Source organism: Mastomys coucha, unplaced genomic scaffold (assembly GCF_008632895.1).
Source record: "Mastomys coucha isolate ucsf_1 unplaced genomic scaffold, UCSF_Mcou_1 pScaffold14, whole genome shotgun sequence".
In the NCBI taxonomy this organism is placed as follows: Eukaryota; Metazoa; Chordata; class Mammalia; order Rodentia; family Muridae; genus Mastomys; species Mastomys coucha.
Genome location: NW_022196896.1, coordinates 114264599 through 114287079, shown reverse-complemented (window position 1 = coordinate 114287079; position 22481 = coordinate 114264599). Strand labels below are relative to the sequence as shown.

The window sequence follows — 22481 nt, the reverse complement described above, 5'->3', positions numbered from 1 at the left end:
CCAGGTAAAACAAGCAGAGATCAAGGTCTCCTTCAAATGCTGTCTCTTATTAGCCTGGCTTAACCTCTGGCTTCTGCTCCAGCTGCCTAGGACTGAGTAAGATACAGGGAGGGCAGAGTGTAGGTGACCACTCTACCATGCGCATTTCTGATAGTTATTAGAAAGAGGAAGGAGACACTGTTGGGATCCTCTGGGAAGGAGATACGGGGAGTCACATTTCATAGAGTGAGATGATTCTGATTTATATCTAGCTAGCTTCAGTTTTGTGAATGAAATTCAGTCCAAAGGCTGGTATCCCATTCTCTGCTCTCTGACTATCCATTACAGCTGAGGAAGGTCTGTCATCCTTTGCACCCAAGGGTCTTCCCTGCCCATCTCCTCTGTAACTTTGCAAATTGCTTGATGACTTTACTGGGCTTAACAGATAACGTCCTTCAAGTTTAATTGCCATTCTCCAAGCTTCATTCACACTGAGGCGGTATTCCTCCGCGGTATCACGTTAGGTTATCTAGAGAGATTATCATTTTATCCACTATCATGAACTCTTCTGTTCCATGCTTGACAAATTATACTGAGACCACACTCAATGAAGAACATGTATGTTATGGTTATTGTACTATAGAGTTTCCCCCATGCATCTACCTGGAAGGGCCTTCAATGCACTCAGAGAGAGGTACAGCTGCAGCCTTCTTTCACGGCCTAGACCACAGCAGATTTTCTTTGCCCCATGAGCCCCCTGGGTCATTTGTAAATATAAATCTGTCTCACATTTGAATATGTTATCAAAATAAACCTTTGAAGTATAAAATGCTAAGTCCTTGAGGCTCTAACACTCTGTAACTAAGCAGGGTTATTAACTGACCAGCAGTAGTCACTGAATTAATGATGCTATTAATGATGTAAAAATAAAAGATGCTATTTTTGCTGTTCTCACCTTTTTAAAGCAAATCTTCATGGTGGCATCTAAAGTGACTGGTAAGAGTTCAAGAATACGCACATATGTTTTTAAGTCCTCACTTGATGCTGGGGTCTGGAGGCCCTTATGGGTCTAAGGGGAAAGTTTCCATTGGGCTCAAGTGGGATAATCTCGGCTTCACTTTCAGATCACATCTGTGCTGTGCTCGAGAGGCCTGTCAGGCCTCAGATGTGCCATCCAGAGCCCTCCTTAAGTAAAGTTCTTTGTTCTTCCTTTACCGGTTCATGATAGATCCCCATCATCACGAGGAGACCATAATGCTCTCAGATTATGTGAATCAGACAGCAGACACCATTGTACTCAAGTGTCTGCAGAGACATCACTTCCCGGGTGCTTTCTCTGCTCACATTTGCCTCCTCCCCTCCTCCATGTCTCCACTGAGGCTTGCCTTTCATGGAGAGCTCACCCCATTCAGCTGTAGTTTCTATGGCTGGCTGCATCCGTTGCTATTCTGCAAGCTCCCTGAGAACCCTGACTAGTTTACTATGCCATCACCTGACAGTCCTCCTCACACTCTTGTCTTGGATGAATGCTGAATGATTTCCCCGAAGGATGCACTTTTTTTTTTTTTGAAATGACATTTATTCACTCTCTATATTTCATCTGAATGCTTTCTTGGGATGCAAGCACGAGCCATCCTATGCTGCCCCTGGAGCTTGTGTGTCTACCACATGAACAGCCACAGTTTTGGGGCAGCACTATATGTGCATGTGGCCTAGTGCTGCCCTGTGGGTGTTTTGTCACTGGCCTGTTTGGAAGTCCTGTTTTGTTGTTGGGGGTGGGGGTGGGGGTGGGGATGGAATGGGGTGGGGGGTGGGGGTGGGATGGTGATGATGATGATGATGACAATGATGATGACGATTTGTTTTGTTTTTTAAATGTCAGTCCAGAAGTGGGAAGACTGACTTAGTAACAACTCACAGGCCAGGTTGGCAAAAATGAGCTTTGGTTGGTCAAAAGGTGAGGGGAAGGCCTTGTGTGTCTGGGATTGTTGAAGAACCGCCATGAGACAACACAAGGTCAGTAAGAGAAGGTCAGAACAAGGATTCGGGAATTCACTGGGTGACCTAACCCAAAGCAACGAGGAGACCATTCTTTTGACCCCCAGATGATGCCCTATAGATCACATAAGATAGAAACAGGGAGGGTACACAAGAAAAGCAGGAGGTGTGTGTGTGTGTTTGTGTATGTTGTATGTTTTGTGTTATGAGACAGGGTTTCACTGTGCATCCCTTGATCACCTGAAGCTCATAGAAATCCTCCTATATCTGACTTCTGAATACTATGATTTAAGGTACTGTGTGTGTGTGTGCACACGTGCGTGTATGTATGCATATTCCATATATAAAATATTAAAGATTTACAACACATTATAGATATATTTTTCTATATTATATATTTCTTTTTTATATCTATTTTTCTCATTTTTATGCACTTGTGCCTGTGTATCACAGGTGTCCAGGTGTTTGTGGAGCCAGAGTGGGCATTAGATCCCCTGAAGCTGGGGCTGTGAGCTGGGGCTGTGAGCTGGGGCTGCAAGCTGCTTGACTGCTGGTAATTGAACTTGGATCCCCTGGAAGAAAAACAAATATTCTTAACCACTTCTTTTTCACTGAAGACAAAAGAGAAAAATGGTTCATTTTGGAAAATGTTATTACTTAACACCACAGGCAGGTAGAAGATTCTGGATAGAAGAAAGAGCATGTCTTGGGTAGACATGGTATGCACATTTTTCTCCACTGTTACTCAGAGAATCTTCAGATGTTTTCAGTCCCAAATATTGATGATGGCAATGGAAGTTTCTAGAATGAGAAAAGTGCGTAAATGTCTCTGTGACCTTGTGTAAATCACACCTGCTGACAAAGTTCTTTGGCTTATAGAGCCCTGAGGGTGACAGGGGTAATGAGTTCACTGAGATTATTGTGGAAGGTGCAAAGGTCAACTTGGCATGGGAGAATAAGATGGCATGCGGATCACCGTCCCACATTCTGTCACTCCCTGAATGGCAGCATCACAATCTACGTTCCAACTCATCACATGGTGTCAGTTAAAAGTCATTTAAAAGTCAGCAAAGTCTAGAGAAGGATTTCTCAGGGCCATGTCATTTCAACCCCCAACACAGAGGCTGGAGGACAGATGGATGTTTGCAGCTAGTGTGCTTGGTTAGAAAAGAAGAGGAACTTCTATCTGGGGCTGATATGGGTGAGTGCATCTAGCATCCAGCTGTGCCTTCCTCTGCGACCTCTTCAGAGAACTACTGATTTATCCGAGAGCAGCTTGTGCACCTAGTGGTCTTTAAATTCAATGGTGCCTTCTTCTTCTTCTTTTTTTTTTTTTTGGTTTTTTGAGACAGGGTTTTTCTGTGTAGCCCTGGCTGTCCTGGAACTCACTCTGTAGACCAGGCTGGCCTCGAACTCAAGAAACCCACCTGCCTCTGCCTCCCAAGTGCTGGGATTAAAGGCTTGTGCCACCAAGGTGCCTTCTTTAAGCCGGAAAGGGGTGTGGGTAGGTATTTGTGAGCCCCATGCCAAAGGTGAACACATCAGGTTTTTTTTTTCCCCCTTCCTTCCTTGCTCTTCAAAGATGGCTGTGCTCAGCTTGGCCCAGATGAATACAGAATCTGTGAGCAAACCTGCTGTGAAGGCAGCCCTCTGCTCCCTTCAAAACCTCAGCTAGCAAGTTCCTTTCCAACGCTCCCATGCCATAGGGTGTTAATGATATGAAGATTAAATGTCATCAAGAAAGATGATTTGCATCCACTCACGGCAGAAAGGAGAAGTTCAAATTTCAAGGTAATAGCACGAAAAGTCTCTAGTCTCCTGGGTATGTTTCCAAAGCATGGTTCCATATCTTTGGGCTAGCCCGAACCAGAGAACCTGGGAGGCTAGCAATAGCCACCCTGGCCCTCACACCAAAGGTCAAAAACTTTAGAAGTGCTAAGTCCCTCCTGCCCTTCACCTCTGAAGGAAGGATCTAGAATTGTGAACATTCCCTTTAACGTTGTCAGCCTGACCTTGAGACAACAGATGGGCAGCTCTGGAGGGAAACGAGGCTTTCCACAATTGGCCTGGAAACTCTCTTCCAGCCTGAGTCTCCTTCATGCTTGGAGGCTAATTTCACCTGTCTCATGCAGCTCGATGCAATTGCTTATTTATGGATATTTAACATTTGCCAGCATGAGAAATCACTCTCCGGATGCCTGCTACATTTTATTCTCTCTTTCTAGAAGGTGGTACCCAATGCAGGGCCCCAAAATCTAAATACCTGGGCACTCTTTCCTCCGTGAATGTGTTCATTAACTAAATGGAGCTTTCTTGACTCTCTTTGTTATTGTGGAATAGTATTTTCAGGCACACAACCGAAACAGTACAAAAGGTTGACAGTGAAATACAGTGTCCCTTTTGTGACCCACGTTCTCTGTTCTACTGCCCAGGGTTAAGCACAATAGTTTCTTGGGTGTCTTACTTAGGGTTTTACTGCTGTGAACAGACACCATGACCACGACAGCTCTTATAAGGACAACATTTAACTGGGGCCTAGCTTACAGGTTCAGAGGTTCAATCCATTATTATCAAGGTGGGAGCATGGCAGTGTCCAGGCTGGCATGGTGCAGGAGGAGCTAAGAGTTTTACATCTTCTTCTGCAGGCCACTAGAAGAAGACTGGCTTCTAGGCAGCTAGGACAAGGGTCTTAAAGCCCATGCCCACCATTACACACTTCTTCCAACAAGGTCACACCTCCTAATAGTGCCACTCCCTGAGCCAAGCATATTCAAACCACCGCCCTCCCAATAGCCATCACCTATCTGTCTAACCGTTGGGCGACAGTTTCGAAGGAGGCACAATGCAAATCCAAACAGACAGCGAATGCCAGACCAAAATGAGAATATCACCAAAGTCCAACTTAGTGAGGCGGTGAGTGTATGGAGATTGCTTACAGGGCCATGGGTGAGGGCTGCTTATAGGGCCATGGAAGACTCAAAGACAGTTACATTATCACACCCCAGTGTGGATGGATGACGGCTCATGAATTAAAACCACATTCATTTCTCTGTCTTTGTCCCTCTTTCTCTTGTTTCTTCCTTCTCGTTCATCACGAGTTGACAAACTACAAGCTTGTTTTCTGGAGTTGCCGTCTTCAGTTTGTCTCGCTTCTCCAGTCTGAGCCAGCACACCCAAAATGGACCAAACTTGGGTTCATCTGGATCCACAAAATACTAGCCAGCAGCTGTAGGCACAGTGGCAGGGGGAGAGTAGGTCTGTCTGCCAGAAGACTCGAGAGGGAAGAAAGCTGAAATGCTGCCTGCTGTCTGCAGAGCTAAGGATGCAGTGAGGCTGAGCGATGCTGCAGTTTGGGGGCTAAAGGTTGAGAAACGCACACAGGGTATCTATCACAAAGTGAACCGCGGCCCCATGAGCACCACCTGGCCTCAGGGTCTGGCAGGGCTGGGCTGTCAAGTGAAGGTTTCAATTACCTCGGTAGAGAAAGACTATCGGCTTCTTCCTTTCTCAAAGAAGTTTGCCATTTCTCTCCTGGATATTTTGCATCAGGGTTTTCTGGCCCTACTTTAGCTTGGCCAGCAACCCTATCCTGTCAGCTTAATGTGTATCCTTTCTCCTGGGTTCTTTTGTATAGGGTTCTAGAGAGGTGTAAGGGTCTAGCTCTCTCTGTCAATCAGCTCTCTACTGCTGTGATCAATACCTGACCAACTAACTACTTGAAAAAAGGAAAGGTTGGTGTTGGCTCACAGTTTCAGAGGTCTCAGCTCATGGTCACTTTGTCCTGTCATTGCTAAGTGTTTAGTAGGGCTGAGCATCATTGTAGGGAGGGCCTGGCACAAGACAGCTGCTCATGATGTCTAGGAAGTAGAGAGGGGTAGAGGAGAAAGGGGCCTCCTCCCACCATCCCTCAGGACCCTTAAATAGATACCCCTTCATAGAGTTTCACAGAACACGATGACAAAGGCCTTGGGGGTCATTTTAGACCCAGAGATGAACATTCCAAAAAAATGAATAGTTAAAGATCTGGAGGACGCAGGACACAGGAGCCCTTGACAAATGTCACCTGTAGGGAGTGAAGCCTTTCTGGAAAATGGAGACTCCCATTGACCAGGCTCTTATACCCTTTAAAAAAATTATACCATGTGAACATTGTACCCCATCAAAAATGCTCAAAAACATGTCATCTTTTCATTCCTTGGATCTCTTGAATATCAGTTTCTTGAGAGAGCAAAGTTTACTAGGTTGTCAGCAATTAAAGGGCTATGCCTTCTTTAAAAATTACGTCTTTGGCCAGAATGAAGATACCAGAAGGAAAATAAAAAGAATAGGAACATGAAAGGGAGTGTTAAGACTCCCAGCACTTTATTCTTTTGCTTTTGTTGTAAATATCTTTTTATCTTATCTCCATGCTTCTTTGTGGGTTGCTTCTTTCTTGTTTGTTCTACTGTTGCCTAGCAACTCTGGGCCCAAAGAGTCCCCTTGTTGCTTGTCTCCCGGCCTAGGCCTCGCTAGAGGCAGAGGTTTGGGTTTTGAAAGCTAAATTCCTCCACTAATCACCTCCCTGCAGGGATTGGGCATCTTGCTTTATGAAGCTGGGCAAGTGTGGATGGCCACCCTCCTCTGTCTTTTTTTAGAATGCTGTGGGGAAGCCTACATAGCTGAGGCTGCAGCTCCCAGCCAGGCCTGATGCCTCTGCCCCTGACCAGAAGGCTGCTCCAGGGAACTCAGTTATCCCAAAGTGGCAGAGCCTCACCAATGGAAGGCTCCAACTCATTACCATGGTAATTCATGGTAATTCATTACCAGGCTAATTCCAATTCATTACCACATTAATTCATGGTAATTCATTACCAGGATAATTCTATCAGTTACCTCTTCCCTATTCCCAGACAGAGTAGGTGATGCCCATACACATGCAAAAATAGAACCGCTATTGCATCCCTCAAAGGTTTAAATCAAGACAGGTGTGTTCAACTGAAGAAACACCACTGCAGGTTATTGAAAACATTCAGTATCTTCATTTCAAGAGCTCCTTGAGTCATCTTGTATCTGAGGATGTTCAAGAGACATGAAAGACACTGGACCTATGCAAGGTCTGATGCTGGCTTGATATGCTAAGGAGGAATCTGTTGTGTGGGTTTCTGTGTTCAGTACTCCATGTTGGGATATTTTGATCTTCTCGTCTCTTCTCCCGTTCTGGTAATCACGCCCAAAGCTCTGCCTGTAGTAGATGAGCTCTGTAATACTGAGCTACAGCCCAATCCTCGTTTTGTTGAGACAGGATCTTTTCACGTGGCCATTGCCAGCCTTGAACTTCCAATTCTCCAATCTCTGCCTCCCTTCCAAAAGGTAGGATTGTAGGCAAGTGCCGCCATGTCCAACTTTTGATAGTCAGAAACTCTGAACAGTAGGTACAGACGAATCCCGGTGAGAGATGAGAAGAAGAGCATCTGCAGAAAGAAGGCTTGGGGACCGTCCCATTCTGTGGGCTGGTGGCCAAGAACACCAGTCCCAGGTCAGGATCTGAGATGCAGAAGGGATGTGCTTCACAGGCATTTGTACGGAGGATCTGTGGGTGGAGCAACTTGAAACTGTGGACATGTCTACATCTTGGGCTTGAATCAGTTCTGCATCCTATGAAGACGGAGGGACAGTCACTAGGCCAGTGGGTTTCTTAGAGAAGAGTTTCATGAATAGAATGTCACTTGAAAAGACTAAGAAGGGAGCCAGTACCCCTTTGTGTTTCTCCATTGGTCACCAGTGTCTTTAGGCAAATACTTTAGGGAGGTTGGAGGTAGGGGGACAGGAACAATCAAGTAGAAGGTATTTTCAGTGATGGATGGGCAAAATATTAGGTTACACAATTCCAGTAACTCATAAGAAGGAAATAATAATCTCAAGTGGCCATGGCTCCCCTGCCAAGTAGAAATGAGCCAAAGGCCTCTATTCAGATGCCTGTGCCGCATCCACCAGAGGATGGTTGCACACAAAGCCGGCTGTTGTATCCAGAGGAAGAACCATCCTGAGTGACCACACATTAGACCTAGGGAGGGCTGGCAGCAGCTAGGAGAGCTGATAGACCTTACAGAGCACCATTGTTCTCTGTCTCCTGGGTCTGGCCAAGAGGGGTTTAATTAAATGAAAGTAAATGCCATCTCAGTTCACCTGGAGAGGAGGGAGGGCCAGCTGAGTTTCCATCTGAAGCTTTTTAGTTCATGGGGTAGCTCTATAACCACTGGATATTATTTCTCTCTCTCTCTTTCTCTCTCTCTCTCTCTCTCTCTCTCTCTCTCTCTCTCTCTCTCTCTCTCTCTCTCTGTGTGTGTGTGTGTGTGTGTGTGTATGTGTGTGTGTTTCTTTCCTCTGGCATTATTAGAGTAGGAATTTAATTAAGGTGATGGCTTTATTAAACCAGTAGAAATGACTTCTGCACACTAAGCTATCCTTCCTTCAGTTCAAAAGATGTGGCTCCCACAAGAACTGGCCATCTCAGCAGAGTCCTGACTTCTCAAGTTAGGGTCTTAACGTCCTTAACAAAATTCCATCTAGTAGATAACACTTCAGGGTTAAGAGAAGGCTTGGCTTTTTATTTATTTATATATTTATTTATTTATAATCTTAAGAAGGAAGCTTATTTGAACATCTGATGTGGTGGCATACACACGTAATCCTCGACCTTGAGAAGCTGAGGCAGAAGGTACAGCTAGCCTTAGAAACCGAGATACCCTGTCTTTTACAAATAAAAGTGGGACTGATAAATAATGGCTTCTGAATTGAATTTTCCTGTCTGGTGATGAGATGAATTGGGGGAAGGTATACGGCTATTTTTTTTCTTTTCTTTTCTTCTCTTTCTTTCTTTCTTTCTTTCTTTCTTTCTTTCTTTTTTAAAATCAAAATCAGCACCAAGAGTACCAGATCCCAGCAGCAGTGATTGTTAGGAACAGGAGAAGCTGAATTGTGTCAACCTAGCGAAAACTGAAAATAAAAGTCTGACTTTGAGAAAGACATTTTTATTAAATTCATGAGCTTGAATGGCTAATTGAGCGGCGGAACCTTTGTGCTCCCAGCTTTTTCTCCGCTTGAATGGAACTGAAGCCACGGGCATAGGCGATGCTTGTTTGTTTCTGCCTAGCCTCCGGCCGAGTCACCAGCCTTCCCTTAGCGTGGGAAGTCGCCTTACAGTCGCCTGGTGGTGGTGGTTCACTCAGTGTGGAGGCTGAGGACTGGGCAGTGGTTGGGACACTATGGTCACTTCCTCAGGCTTATGCAGATTTCTTCACCAATGCCGCGGCTTGACCAGGGCTACTGCAGGCCTCGCTTTCGCTGTTCAACTGTTTTCTTCCATACCTCTTCCTGTCCTGTCCCCCACCCCCCACCCCACCCCCGAGTCCCTGCTGCCGGTGCCTTTGCTGAGTCAGGTCCAGTCACTGGCTTCTCCGTCTCTGGAAACTCATCACAGGCTTCCTGGATGCCGGCTTCCAACCCCTGCTCATCAGTTCCTGACCCCCCACGCCTATCCTTGCCACCCCAGCTTCTGAGCAAAACCCCTCCAGGTCCTACCAGACTTCTGATACGCCGCCCCCACCCCCCCAACACTGTCCTCTCCTGCTCTTCACAAGCTTCAAGGGGCCCTGGCAGGTATTCCCACGCTCTGAGCCCAACACCCCCTTGCCTTCTTGGCTCTGTAAGCTTAGCCAGTTATGTCTCTGGGAGGGCTGAGACTTCCACTGGCAGCCAAGGCAGGGAAGATCCATCCGAATCCATCCTTTCACTTCAGTAAATGTGTTTTGGTCTTTTCCTCCGCAAGGGCCTCTGCCTATTTCTAGAGCATATCGGTAGAGGGCGCTCCCGCATCAGCACAATCAGGCCCGGGTTGTGAATCTGAACCCTGCATTGCGCAGCAGGTTTCCAGTCTGTACACGCAGTACTTATTCTGGCAGGTGCGCATGCGTGCAGTCGTAAGTGCCCATGTTCTGATCAGGATCCTGGTCCATGGGAAAGGATGGCCCGGAGGCTCAGCCTTTGCATTTTATACTATTAGCCTCACTAAAGGTAAAGATAATTACTATGCAACTTTCCTGCTCTATTAACCAGGCTAGATTCACTGGAGAGCTACTTTAGTTGGTGACACATATTTCTAAGCTCCTCAAAGGAGAGAAAAAGAATCTTATAGGATGCGATTTCGAAGTTCCTGCGGAGTTATTCCATTCTATTCACTTGAAGTAACTGAATTCATCTTTGGGTGTAGAGTCTCATGGAAGGAGATGAGCAAAAATAGCTTGTCTGTTCAATGAGCTCCGCTCTTGAGAAATATATCACAGGGCCCGCACGGAGCTCAATGTTCTTTGAGAAATGTCTTGGTCTGGTTAATTAAAATGAAGACGGAGTTACAGTGCAGCCAGTAGTGTCGGCTCAGGGGAAATACACAGGTGGGGCCACTGTCACTATGGAAATGGGTGTGTGCTTTTTATTTTACTTTATTTTTGCTGTATTTATTTATTATGTATACAGCATTCTATCTGCATGTTTGCCTGCAGGCCAGAAGAGGGCACCAGATCTCATTAGAGATGGTTATAAGCCACCATGTGGGTACTGGAAATTGAACTCAGGACCCATGGAAGAGCAGCCAGTGCTCTTAACCTCTGAGCCATCTCTCCAGCCCCCAGTGGCTATGTGCTCTTTAACACTGATTTCTTTGCTTATATCAAAGGCACTATTTATGGGGCACTGTGTGTGCCAGGCATGCTGCCAAACACCTTTGGGATCCCATTTACTCTTCAGAAGTGCCGCACGGGTTAGGTACATTTCAGAGATAGAAGCTCCAGGTTAGTGGGGGAGTGGGTATAGTCCTTCCTGTCTGTCAACATGGCCCAAGATATCTAGCTTAAGGAATAATATTCACGAAAAAAGAAGTTCATGCTGGGTCTGGAGTGTCTGGCAGGTATAGTTAGTAAATAATTTGTTCATTTTTCTTCCCCACAAGTCCAGGGCCTTTCAGTTGAAATCCACATTTGAAGGGAATTCCCACTTGCCTCAACCAAAAGACATTTCTATGTGTTTTAGGAGTTAAATTATCAGCTGTAAAATCAACTTATCGCCGGGTGAGCAAAATTAGAATGTGTAGCGAGCCACAGCTATTCAAAGATGGTGAGTGGTTGTGTAACGGTTCTCTTCTGGAAGGTTCTATTAGTGTCTATTAATCTCCTTTTTTTTTTTTTTTTTTGTACTGGACAACAGACAGCCCTTAACTGCTGAGTACCACCATGAGGTGAAAAATGCAAAGACAATAAACACAACGAAGATGCAGCTGGCAGGGATTAGAATGGTAGGAAGAAGGCAAGTGCCATATCTTACCCAAGCTATCCTTCCAACTCCTCTAAAGTGAAAGCAAGCAAGTGCCAACTGGGGACAGAAGGAAAGAGGCACCAAAGTTTCTTATGCTGTGGTCATTTGTGAATACCTTTCTGAGAAGTGACAGGGGAGCCACTCACCTGCCTGTGGCAGAGAGGACAGAGCAGAAGAAACTCACCGAAGCCGGGCGGTGGTGACGCACGCCTTTAATGCCAGCACTTGGGAGGCAGAGGCAGGTGGATTTCTGCGTTCGAGGCCAGCCTGGTCTACAGAGTGAGTTCCAGGACAGCCAGGGCTATAAAGAGAAACCCTGTCTGGAAAACAAAACAAAACAAAAAGGTATATTCAGTATGTGTGTATGTGCATGCACAAACATGTGCAGGTGGAGGTCAGAGGACAACTTTCAGGAATCATTTCTCTCCTTCCACGAGTAGGACCCGGGGATAGAACTCAGGTAATCCATGCTTGGCTGCAGACACCCACTGAGCCATTTTCACTGTCCCTTGAGTCATTTCTTTTTGCCTAGCTGCCTTTTTGGGTGCCTGAGTTCTTCCGTGGGAACCACCACATTTTAGGCTGGAGCCTCGCCAATCAAAGTGCTGGATTTGAAGCAGATGAGGCAGGCCAAAGAACGTGTGTTCTGAGCTTTTGTTGAAGTTACTGGCTAAGGCTCTTTCCTTCTAGGTTCTGAACAAAAGGATTCGAGCCCACGGGAGTTGAGAGGATGGGTGAAGATTTTTGTCTAGTGCCTAGTTGTGAGCTCCAGGATGCAGCCATGCCAGAAGAGAAAACCCTCATCCTAAACGTTTTCTGTGTATCTGAGACTATATGAATACATTTGCCCTTTTGCCAACTCAATTTGAGATTAATTCGAGACAAATTTTTGTGCCCTTGTCGGGGGAGGGCATCCCAGAACCAACACATCACTGCTCTTAGGCAGGCTGTCTGCACTGAGGTCCCCCTTAGCAAGTCCCAGCACACAGACCTAGATTTCCTCCTCTAACAAGGTGGATAGGTAATCTGGCCGGACCTCACCAGCACTAACATCCATCACCCGTCCCTGGGCTTGAGTCTAGCTGGTGGAAGCCTGGACTGGCTTTTAGAGTTGTGAGAATGAAAAAATGGAATTAGACAGGTGTGATTTTTTTCTCATAGGCTTTAGTACAAATGCAATCATGTATTATAACTTAGCATTAGAAAGTAAGGTTCCTGTGTGTGTGTGTGTGTGTGTGTGTGTGTGGTTTTTAAACTAACAAATGATAAATATTTTTATTTTCTTTCCCTGGATTGTATTTACAACCTTTTCTGACCCAGAAGCCCGACCTACACAAATGTAAGCCCCTCATCTAGTTCCCATGCCAGCATCATCAAACCTGTGTCGCTCATAATCACCCCCTACTTCCCTCCGCAGGCAGAAATAATATGCCTGAGTTACAGTTTACAAGGCAGAATAAAACCACTGAGTGGAGTCACGAAATGGACCCCAGGAAATGTGTATTTGTGACTCATCACACCACCAGCTCCAAGTTACAGACATAAGGTTCACAATCAAGGGTCGTCTACAGGGCCCAGCTTTCCTGGAGCCTGGTCAGGTGATCTGGACCTCCCCCATCCCCTACCCTCACCCCACCCTTCCATGGTCTTCTGGTAGACAGTTAAGGTGGAATGATAAAGGTTGCTTTAAGACTAACCTTATCTGGGTTGTCAGCAGAGTGGAGGGTCGTGGGGGTGGGGCATAAAGCAAGGCGCCAAAATGGGTGTCTGAGCAAGCAATGTCTGGAGTTATCTAGGCAGGTGGGTGGTAGGTACTCTTAGCTGAGCCTCCTGGGTACACCCTAGAGTTACAGAAGGAAAAGGGAACTAGGGGGACTAGGCGCATCAAGGGGGACTAGGGACCAAGACACTAGGGCACCAGGGAGCGTGAGACCACGCGGTGGAAATGGATTAGGAGGAGTAGGCGGTGGCAGGCAGCAGGCTGCAGGCTGCAGGCTCAAGGAGGTCAGCTCCTCTCCTCCGCCCTCCTGCGTCGGTGCCGCAGTCTTACCGCCCTAGCCCTCTGCAGACGCAGCCCTTGCCTGGCCAGCTGCGGGCTAGGCCCCGGGCGGGGGTTCCGGAGCCCGGAGCTATTTTTAAAAGACGCGTCACCGGCTTGGGAAGGAAGAGTCCGCGTCCAGGCCCACAGACTGCACGCGGCCGGCGGGAAGGGTCGCCTGGGCGAGTTTCGAACGATCGGAGCGCGCGAAAAGACGCAACCGACCGAGAAGACCCCGCCTGACCCCGGGAGACCGCGGGGCGTGGTGGACGAGGGGCGTGGCCGATGGGCGGGACTAGAGGGGCGGGGCCGGCGCCCTCTGGCCGCAGCAGGCTGGTGGCGGCGGCGGTAGCTAGCAGCGCGAGTACTGCAGGGACAGCCAGGCGGCTGCGCTAACCCGGACGCCCGGGAAGCCCGCGCCCCGCCTGCGCCACCGCGGCGCTCCGGGAGCCGGAGCTAGAGAGGCTCCGAGGTGCGCCGAGACCAGAGGTCGCTGCAGAGCCGCGGCGCGGCGCAGATCGAGCCAAGCTAGCGCGCAGGGCGCAGACGTCCTACACCGCGGCGTCTGTCCGGGGTGGCTGCGCGGGAGACAAAGCCTCCGGAGAAAGATGCCCGCGGAGCACGCACCGGGCGGGCCACGGAGCGGGCCCCTCCGCATCTAAGAGCGCCTAGCCGTGCGCCCCGGGGACGCCGAGACCCCACCGAGTCCAGCAACGGGCGGGGCCCAGGTGCGCGGGGCCGCAGCGGGCCTGTGACTGCTCGGGGGGCGGCGCCCTCCCGCCGCAGCCGCAGTGGCCGGCGCCGCAGCGAGGAGCCATGGGCAACATCTCCTCCAACATCTCGGCCTTCCAGTCTCTGCACATCGTTATGCTGGGCTTGGACTCGGCCGGCAAGACCACGGTGCTCTACCGGCTCAAGTTCAACGAGTTCGTGAACACGGTGCCCACCATCGGCTTCAACACCGAGAAGATCAAACTGAGCAACGGCACTGCCAAGGGCATCAGCTGCCACTTCTGGGACGTGGGCGGCCAGGAGAAGCTACGGCCGCTGTGGAAGTCCTACAGCCGCTGCACGGACGGCATCATCTACGTGGTGGATTCGGTGGACGTGGACCGGCTGGAGGAGGCCAAGACAGAGCTGCACAAGGTGACCAAGTTTGCCGAGAACCAGGGCACACCGCTGCTGGTCATCGCCAACAAGCAGGACCTGCCCAAGTCGCTACCGGTGGCCGAGATTGAGAAGCAACTGGCGCTGCACGAGCTCATACCGGCCACCACCTACCATGTCCAGCCGGCGTGCGCCATCATCGGCGAGGGCCTCACCGAGGGCATGGACAAGCTGTATGAGATGATCCTGAAACGCAGGAAGTCTCTCAAGCAGAAGAAGAAGCGGTAAGGCGCTCGAGCAGCGATCTGGAGTGAGGCTGAGCGAGCAAGCCAGTGAGTGAATGAATGGACGTCTGGGTTGAGCGACAACCCGCGAACAAAGACAACGAACCAAAGCGATGATTCGAATTTTTAAAACGCGATCTCTGTATCCAGATACAAGACTTGGAGACTTAAGCCGGGTGTGGACGCTGCATAACCACCCATCTCGTCACCTGCCCCCCCCCCCCAGCTCAGAGGACCTTTTGTCTATAATGCTTGAGCTACCGGTGGGGTGGGGTTGGAGGGGACCGGTGGGGAGTGGACGTGAGGACGCGAGGGTCCCGTGGTGTGCCCTCTGGCCCCAGGTGGGAAGCTTGGATGTCAGAGAGACAAAAGCGATTTCTTCTTGCTCCAGCAGGGCCAGAAGTTCAGGCTGCCCAGCCCCCACTGCGGGGGGGAATCACGTGTGAGTTACCTGAGGTATGCAGTTCACACTGAACCCTGGGGATACCCGAGAGGGAACGGGTAGGCACTGGAGTGTACTGATGGGGGGGTGGGGATGACCGCTCCTTTCATTCTGGAGCTATGGAAACTGAGTAATTTTATGTCACGGGGCAGGTCCCTGTTGCAATTTCATTTGTCCTGCTCTGGGGCCAAAGGAGGTGGTGGTTTGGGGCCATCCAGAGAACTGCCTCGGACCATGCGGCAGCTGGAAGGCCCAGGATGCTGTGCTTCTGGACTTGGCTGGGAATGCCCTGGAAGACGCCACTTTCCAGGGGTGGGTGTGTGTGGTTTTGTTGAGAACTGCTTTTCAGCCTGGGATGGGATCTCTTCCAGATGGCCTAGGCCCTGTCCATGTGCAGGTCATTCTCCCTTAAAGAGACCAATAAAACAAAGAAGAACAGAAAACCATTGGAGGTGGTGGCAGTACAGGTGTTTAAAGGGTGAGGTTCTCGATATTAATGCTGTGTGTGTTTGTGTGTGTGTGTGTGTGTGTGTGTACACTTGGTACTGAATAATCGGCAGAAAAACTGGACCCTCTGGGTGGAATTTAAAAATCTCTCAGCCTACTGATTGGTTTGGAGGACCACACCAGCTTCAGATGTGTGTTGAATTGCTAAATGGTTTTCTTAACAAGGGGGTGGGGGGTCTGATAATAATAACCACGTGGTGATAGGTTTCAGACATGTTTTTTTTTTCTTTTGGAAAAAAAAAACAAAACAAAACACTTCCACAAATAAATTATCTTCACCTTAGGGGAAAAAGACTTTGCCCTTTTGTGGCCCTTGGCACTGCAAGTGCAGACATGTTCACATTTCTGAGCTGGGTCTTTGTAGCCTATCTGGTTTCAGTAATTTTACTCAAAATGTGTCCTTAGAATATTTGATATCATTCACCAGAAGAATAAAACCCCACCTTGTAAAAGCTGACCCCGTTTGCATGGAGTTGAAGAGAGGAAAAGTCTGGAGGATGAAGTCCTTTGGAAATCACCCTTGTGGGAGGGAGCGGGCCTGGCCTCAGAGCCAGCCAGCACTTTGGTTAAAAGCAAACAACAATGAGTGCTTGGGAAGAGAAGGAAGCGGGCGTGTGACGTCATGGTCACTGTGTGACGTCATGGTCACTGGTACTCAGGCACTTCACGGTTTACTTGAAAGAGGCTTTGGAAAATAGATAAAATGAAAGAATAAATACATATTTTTAATAAGGTAATTTAAAAAATCCTTTATAATCAGGAGTGAGTCTTGGCTTGTTAAAGCTGTCATTTATCTTGAAACACAGTATCAAAAGAGAAATTTACAACTGACTTTGTTTCTTTTTCTTTTAGTTTCCCCTCTGAATCCATGTTTTAGGGTAGGAGTTTTTGTTTCCCTCCATGGCAACACATTGCTGTGCAAATGAAGCCATGGTTGTGAGTGGGCACGAGTTGGTCACAATATGAGCCCATCCCTATTGTCCTTGACACTCTAGGAGTCAATTTAAGAACTATAGGCAGAAATCATGGCTTCCTGCTTGAAACCCGATCCTAAGAAGATTGTTTTTAAAGCTGAAATCTAGCGGCCCATGCTCCTTTCTTGTGTGTTTGGTAGCCCTCCAATTTACTGGTCTTTTTGTATACAGAGCTAAGCAGTGGTTAGCAGCCTGCAGGATCTGTTTACACAGCAACTGTGGATTATTGGCTTCTCCCTGGGCTGGTCCCATGGTCTGAAGATTCTGTATAGAGTTATTAAAAAAAAAAAAATCCACCTTCTTTTTATTTTCTTCACAATTTCTTAAGCACTTTGACATTTTGGTAGTTTCACGATATGGAGAGAATAATATATTTATTTTGTGACATTGCATATGCCAAATAATGTAGCTTTCCTGTGCTCACAATACCTGCGTTCCAGGTCAGTGTTCCGATCCTGGCCTGCTTGAACAATGGCTCGGGATGGTTTTGTGATGTTCCCCCCCCACCATTATCAATACTTTAAGGGTGCAGTTGACTGTTAGTAGTTGTGCAGTAAAGTCAAGCCCTGTGGTGTATCAGCAAATAGTTAAAAAGCGTCTTGGTTGATTTCTGTAACGTTTGACCTAATAAATGCCCATTTCATCTGTGACAACACGTAGCCCAGTGAACATCTCTGTGGTGGTGCCGTGGGGGAGTTCCCATCACGTGCCAGCCAGACCTAGTGATACGTCTGCCCTTTGGGTTCCTGTAGAGGAATTCAGCCTCCCGGAGCAAGGTTTGGAATGAATGGTTTCTGATAGACACGGGGAGGCCAGTTTGGATGGAGAGCTGTTTCTTCACACAACTCTGTGTTGGAACCCCTGGCTTCCGGTTTTGGTTTCCCTGTAATTCTGTCTTCACCGTTCTCTTCTCTGTTTCCATCCCCCTACCCCCGCCTTTTATAATGCATATATGATGCTGTGAACAGAAATAAACTATTTATACAATCAAACATTTGGAGGCATTTTCTGTTGATTTGTTTTTTTCTTTCAGGTTTCTTGGTTTCATTTTCCAAGCCTTTCCGGAGCCAGGGAGTGGAGTATAAGGTGGTAAACTGAGTTCTGTGGGTTCTGTGGGTTCTGTGGGTTCCAGTGGGTTCCAGAGCCTTGCTCGTCTGCTGTGGGCTTTGCTGAAGTCTGGGTCCACCCTGAATGGTGGGTGCAGAGGCTCTGCCATTCATGCCTGTCTATTGGGCCATCTCCCTCCTCCCTGCCCGGCCCTTGCCTGTCTACAGCACGGTTAGTTATTTAAATGATCCAGCATTGTTAAACACTTCAAGACTCTTACCTGTCCACTACTCTGGAGTCTCGTACTACTGGAACAGTACAGTAAACAAAGCTGCTCAGTGTCGCGTTGGGGTTGTTGCTCCCATCCCTCTCACTTGAGCCCACTGAAGAGCTCTGAGATTCGATCCTGCTCCAGTGGATACTGCATCCAGTAAGATGCCATGTTGCTGAGAAATAGCTCGCTTTTTGAAGAACAAGTGTTGGGGTGGGAATCAATGAGAGCTTTGGAAGGTGCAATGGGGAGCATACAAGAGCCCTTTGTAGGTATTCAGCTACAACAGAGGAGGCCTGGGTAGACCTTCATAGCTTCAAGTTCTGGAATGAGAACAGGTCTGGTTCTAAGGTTGGGATGTAGCTTAGTTGGGTGTTTGGATAGCATACATGAAGCCGTGGGTTTTCCCAGCCCCATGTAGATTAGGTGTGGTACATACTTGTAATCAAACTTGGGCTATTGAGGAGGGAGGATGGAGAGTTCAAGGTTATCTGCTGCAGGTCAGGTTCAACACCAGCTTGAGCAATGTGATACTGAAGTTCCTGAGGACCCAAGATTTTCTTTAATCTCACTGACCCGGAAGCCTCAGTTTCTCTGTATGTAAAACAAGATAATGGAAGCTTGAAGAGCTGTTGGGAGGATGAACTCTTAATACATACAACTCAAGTGCTTAGCCTACGTGTCCTGAGCAGGCGCTCAGTGGCTTTGAGGTTCTATTTTTTGTTCGGGGGAGTTATTCGTTGTTTTTTTGGAGTGTGTATATGTGTGTGCGTCATGTGCACCTGTGCATGGGTAGGTATACACGAGTGTGCCCAGAAGATGTCAGGTGTCCTGGACTGTCACACTTCATCTTATTCCCTTGAATTTCAGGCACATTCAGCCATTCCTGGCTTCTTGCATGCATTGTGTGGATTTGAACTCAGGTGTTCATGCTTTTGCACCAAGCACTCATACCCACTGAGCCCTCTCGACAGCCCCTGGATTTTTAGTTACTGATCTTGTTGACTGCAATGTGTAGAGTGTAATTAACTCATCAGATTGCTGGCCTTTCCATCCGCCTGTTGCTGTCTGTCTTCTCCATCCCTCTTGGCATCCTTGACCAGCCAATAGCCAGGCTTGCTGGCCCCAGACAAAGCATGGAATGAAGTCAAGCAGCTGAGCATCTCCAGCCATCCCAGGGCTTTGTCATGCTAGGCTGGGAATGGCTGCTGTGGATGCGAGCAGGAGGACCTCTCGTTCCTTACTTTGAGCATACCCTCATACTGCTGGGCTGAGTCCCTTCTGGCAATGGGTCGATTTACTGATTGCAGATGTTTAAGCCTGAGGGTGAGCACATCGTAAGTATTCCCTAGAGGTTGGTCCGATGACCTCATTCACATTCATTCATTTTAGTTATAAGTGTTAAAACAGGCATCTCAGAAAGGTTTTGTTTTTCATGAAATGGATAAGTTCAAATGAAAGTGGACAAAATATCAATATCATTCTTCCAAGCTACTGTCTTGAGAAAACCTCACAGAGATGGTTAGGGCTGTTCTATGTGAAATGGACACAATGATAAATATGGTTTTGTCTCTTCTTAAATAGTGGTCAGGATATGGTTTTATCAACTGTATTACTCCAGAAGCTAAGTTTTCAAGGCTGGGTTACACCGGATACCCGAAAAATGCTACCTTAGGCGACAGAACCTACAAAGTAGTTGAAAATGGACTTAGGGGCTGTTTTGTCCCTATCGGAATAAAAATAAGGAAGTCAAAATAAGCAAAGAGTGAAACCCTTCATTTACATTACTGCAACCTTAACCCTACTGGAAGGGATTCTTGAGAAGTCCCTGTCACCTGTGACATTTAGCTGACATTGTCCGCCCTGTGTTTTCCAGAAAGGAAACCACAGATGTTCGGTCCCTGACCTCAGACAGCTGAGTCAATGATCTGAGTCCTGGCCTCTGCTGAGTCTCCTCACCTGAGCTTTTCTGTGAATGCTACATCTTCACTTCTTTTTTTTTAAGATTTATTTATTATATGTTAGTACACTGTAGCTGTCTTCAGACACCCCAGAAGAGGACATCAGATCTCATTACGGATGGTTATAAGCCACCATGTGGTTGCTGGGATTTGAACTCAGGACCTTTGGAAAAACAGTCAGTGTTCTTAACCGCTGAGCCATCTCTCCAGCCCACATCTTCACTTCTAAGGAAGGCCTGTTGTTCACCAGACCATGGACATCTTGTCTCTATGCTCCAGGGCTTAAGCTTTCTGTTTTCTTTTCTTTTTTTCTTTTTCCTTTTTCTTTTTCTATTTCTTTCCTTAATTTTTTTTGAGAAAGTGTCTCTTTTCTTTTCTTTTTGAGAAAGTGCCTCTCTACATAACCCAGGCTGGCTTTGAACTCACATTATAGGATTCTCCTGCCTCTGCCTGCTGAATGTTATGTTGATGAAGGTATGCACCACCACACCCAGCCATGAGCTTGAGGTTTTGAACCAATCCTGTTAGCAACATTACAGAGTGCCTCGGCGGCACCATCTGGTATCAGGGAAGGATAACATATCATCCAAGAGCAGAGGATACAGGCTTCATATGTGATGGGGTAAGAAGAGAGCAAACCCAGAGCTCCATATCCTTGGATCTCACGGCCTCCCTGCAGCCTGTAGAGCAATCTGTGTGTGCCTGCATCCTGGCACCACTCTCATGCCCATGACTCAGCTCCCACCTGCCGGGGAGAGCAGGCCATGAATCTGTACCTGTGGGGGAATTTCTTCCCCAGTTTGCCTGGTTCCTGTGTGTCCACTTCTCTCTCAGTTTCCATTGGTCACAGATTGATGGGGTTCTTCATGTATTTGCTTCTCACCAGCTCTGAACCCAAGAGCAGGAGGCTTCTCAGTGTCTAAGAGGGCCTTGTCAACTGCGGGTTTCAGAGGAAACAACAAGCTGTCCCTCCAAGTTTAGAAGCAAGAACGAATGGGCTGTGTGTTCGGCACAGCTTCCTTCCAATGGTTCTGGGCAAAAGCTGTACCCCATGAAAGTATGGTACCAAAGAAAGAGCTGAAGCAAGGGAGTTCTCCAGTTGGGTTATAACACAGGTAGAACTGGGGTGGGCAAGAACATTTGTATTTGTCCATTAGAGTGAAGGCCATCATGGCAGCCTTCAGCATAGCGTGGTTCGTCTGAACATCAGGAGGGTCGTTGTTACCCTGATGGAATATTGACTGGGCTAGCTGGATGTCACAGGAGCCCAGCTAACTGGACCTGCATGTTGAGAAACTGAGGCATGGAGAAGTTCGGGCCGTATGCTTTGAGGTCAGTCTCTAGGAAGGTGGACCCAGCTCAGACTTTAGGTTCCTTCTACCAGGCATCCTCCCAGGCTCCACACACCTGCTGCTCTTACACCAGGAAGTGTGTGCAGTACAAGAAGGCTGAGGTTCCCAAAGAGAAGCAGGGATAAAGGGGAGGTGATACCCAAGGACCTGGAGGGACCACCTTTAGCCCTCCCCAGGGCGCTGGCCACAAGCTGGGCCCCAGACTTAGTGTCTGCTTTTCCTTCTGAACAGACACATGTCACATCAGAGGAAGACATTCCTTGAGCCAGTTTGAGTGTTCCATTCAGAAGCTGTTGTGTCAAGGACTCTCTCTTGCTTCATCCAGGAAGCTTATATGCTGCCAGTGGTCACCAGGCCTGGTAACGGGGTCAGTACTTGGGGATGTGTGGTGACCCACCTCAGAACTTCTGATCCCTTCCTGACCAGCCCAGGGATTGTTTTAATTATCTACTGAGATAGTGGGTGAGTGCTACGGCCTTGTTTCACTTCCAGGAGGCAAGTACAGGTGTGGGAAAGGGACAGTCCTTCTAATTCCCCTGTACTGACTGACCCTCCTCTGCAGAATCTCTTCTTTCTAAATCACTAAATCAGGAAGTTGACAAGTGAAGGTCAGAGAGACCACTCAGTGAATGAGCACACTCTGCGAGCTTGCAGAGGACCCAAGCTCACTTCTCAACACCCACACCAGGCCACTCACAACCTGAAGCTCCAACTTCGGGAGATTGAGTACCACCCTCTTCTGGGTCTGTTGGGCATGCACACATGTGGCACACATAAGTCTCTGGGAGCCATCCTATAGCTAGAGTATCCATGGGGAAACTGCAATTAATTTCAACTGCTGGTGTCTCACGCAAACTCAAACCATTTCCATGTATAATTTAGAAGTCGCCCTGGTCATGATGGTTGTAACAGCCTCTTTCATAAATATAGGTTTGCATCCATTGTTAAAGGAATGACAGTTTGCCTCGCTGTGTCATTTGAACTCTGCTGGGATGATGCATCCATTACATTTTTTTTTTAAAAGATTGCTGCTAAAAATAATGCTCACAAACACTGTGATGCCCACTGTTTCGGGGACACCCTGCTGGGCAGGGATGCCAGGATGACTTCTCTGTCCCCATTCTTGACCTCAGATTGCTGTCACTCTAGCTGGTGAGTCAGGCCTAAACTATCAAA

The 22481-nt window shown here is 47.8% G+C and overlaps 1 protein-coding gene across 1 annotated transcript; it reads left to right on the top strand.

Annotated features, from left to right (window-relative positions):
• Positions 1–13394: 13394 nt before the first annotated feature.
• On the top strand, positions 13395–17666 carry Arl4c (ADP ribosylation factor like GTPase 4C). Its single transcript, XM_031368350.1, has one exon. The coding sequence runs from the start codon at positions 14177–14179 to the stop codon at positions 14753–14755; it is 579 nt and encodes a 192-aa protein (XP_031224210.1). The 5' UTR covers positions 13395–14176; the 3' UTR covers positions 14756–17666.
• Positions 17667–22481: the final 4815 nt, after the last annotated feature.

Bases quoted from the DNA above. Each gene is read 5' to 3' on its own strand.
- Arl4c (XM_031368350.1), top strand. From the start codon at position 14,177: ATGGGCAACATCTCCTCCAACATCTCGGCCTTCCAGTCTCTGCACATC.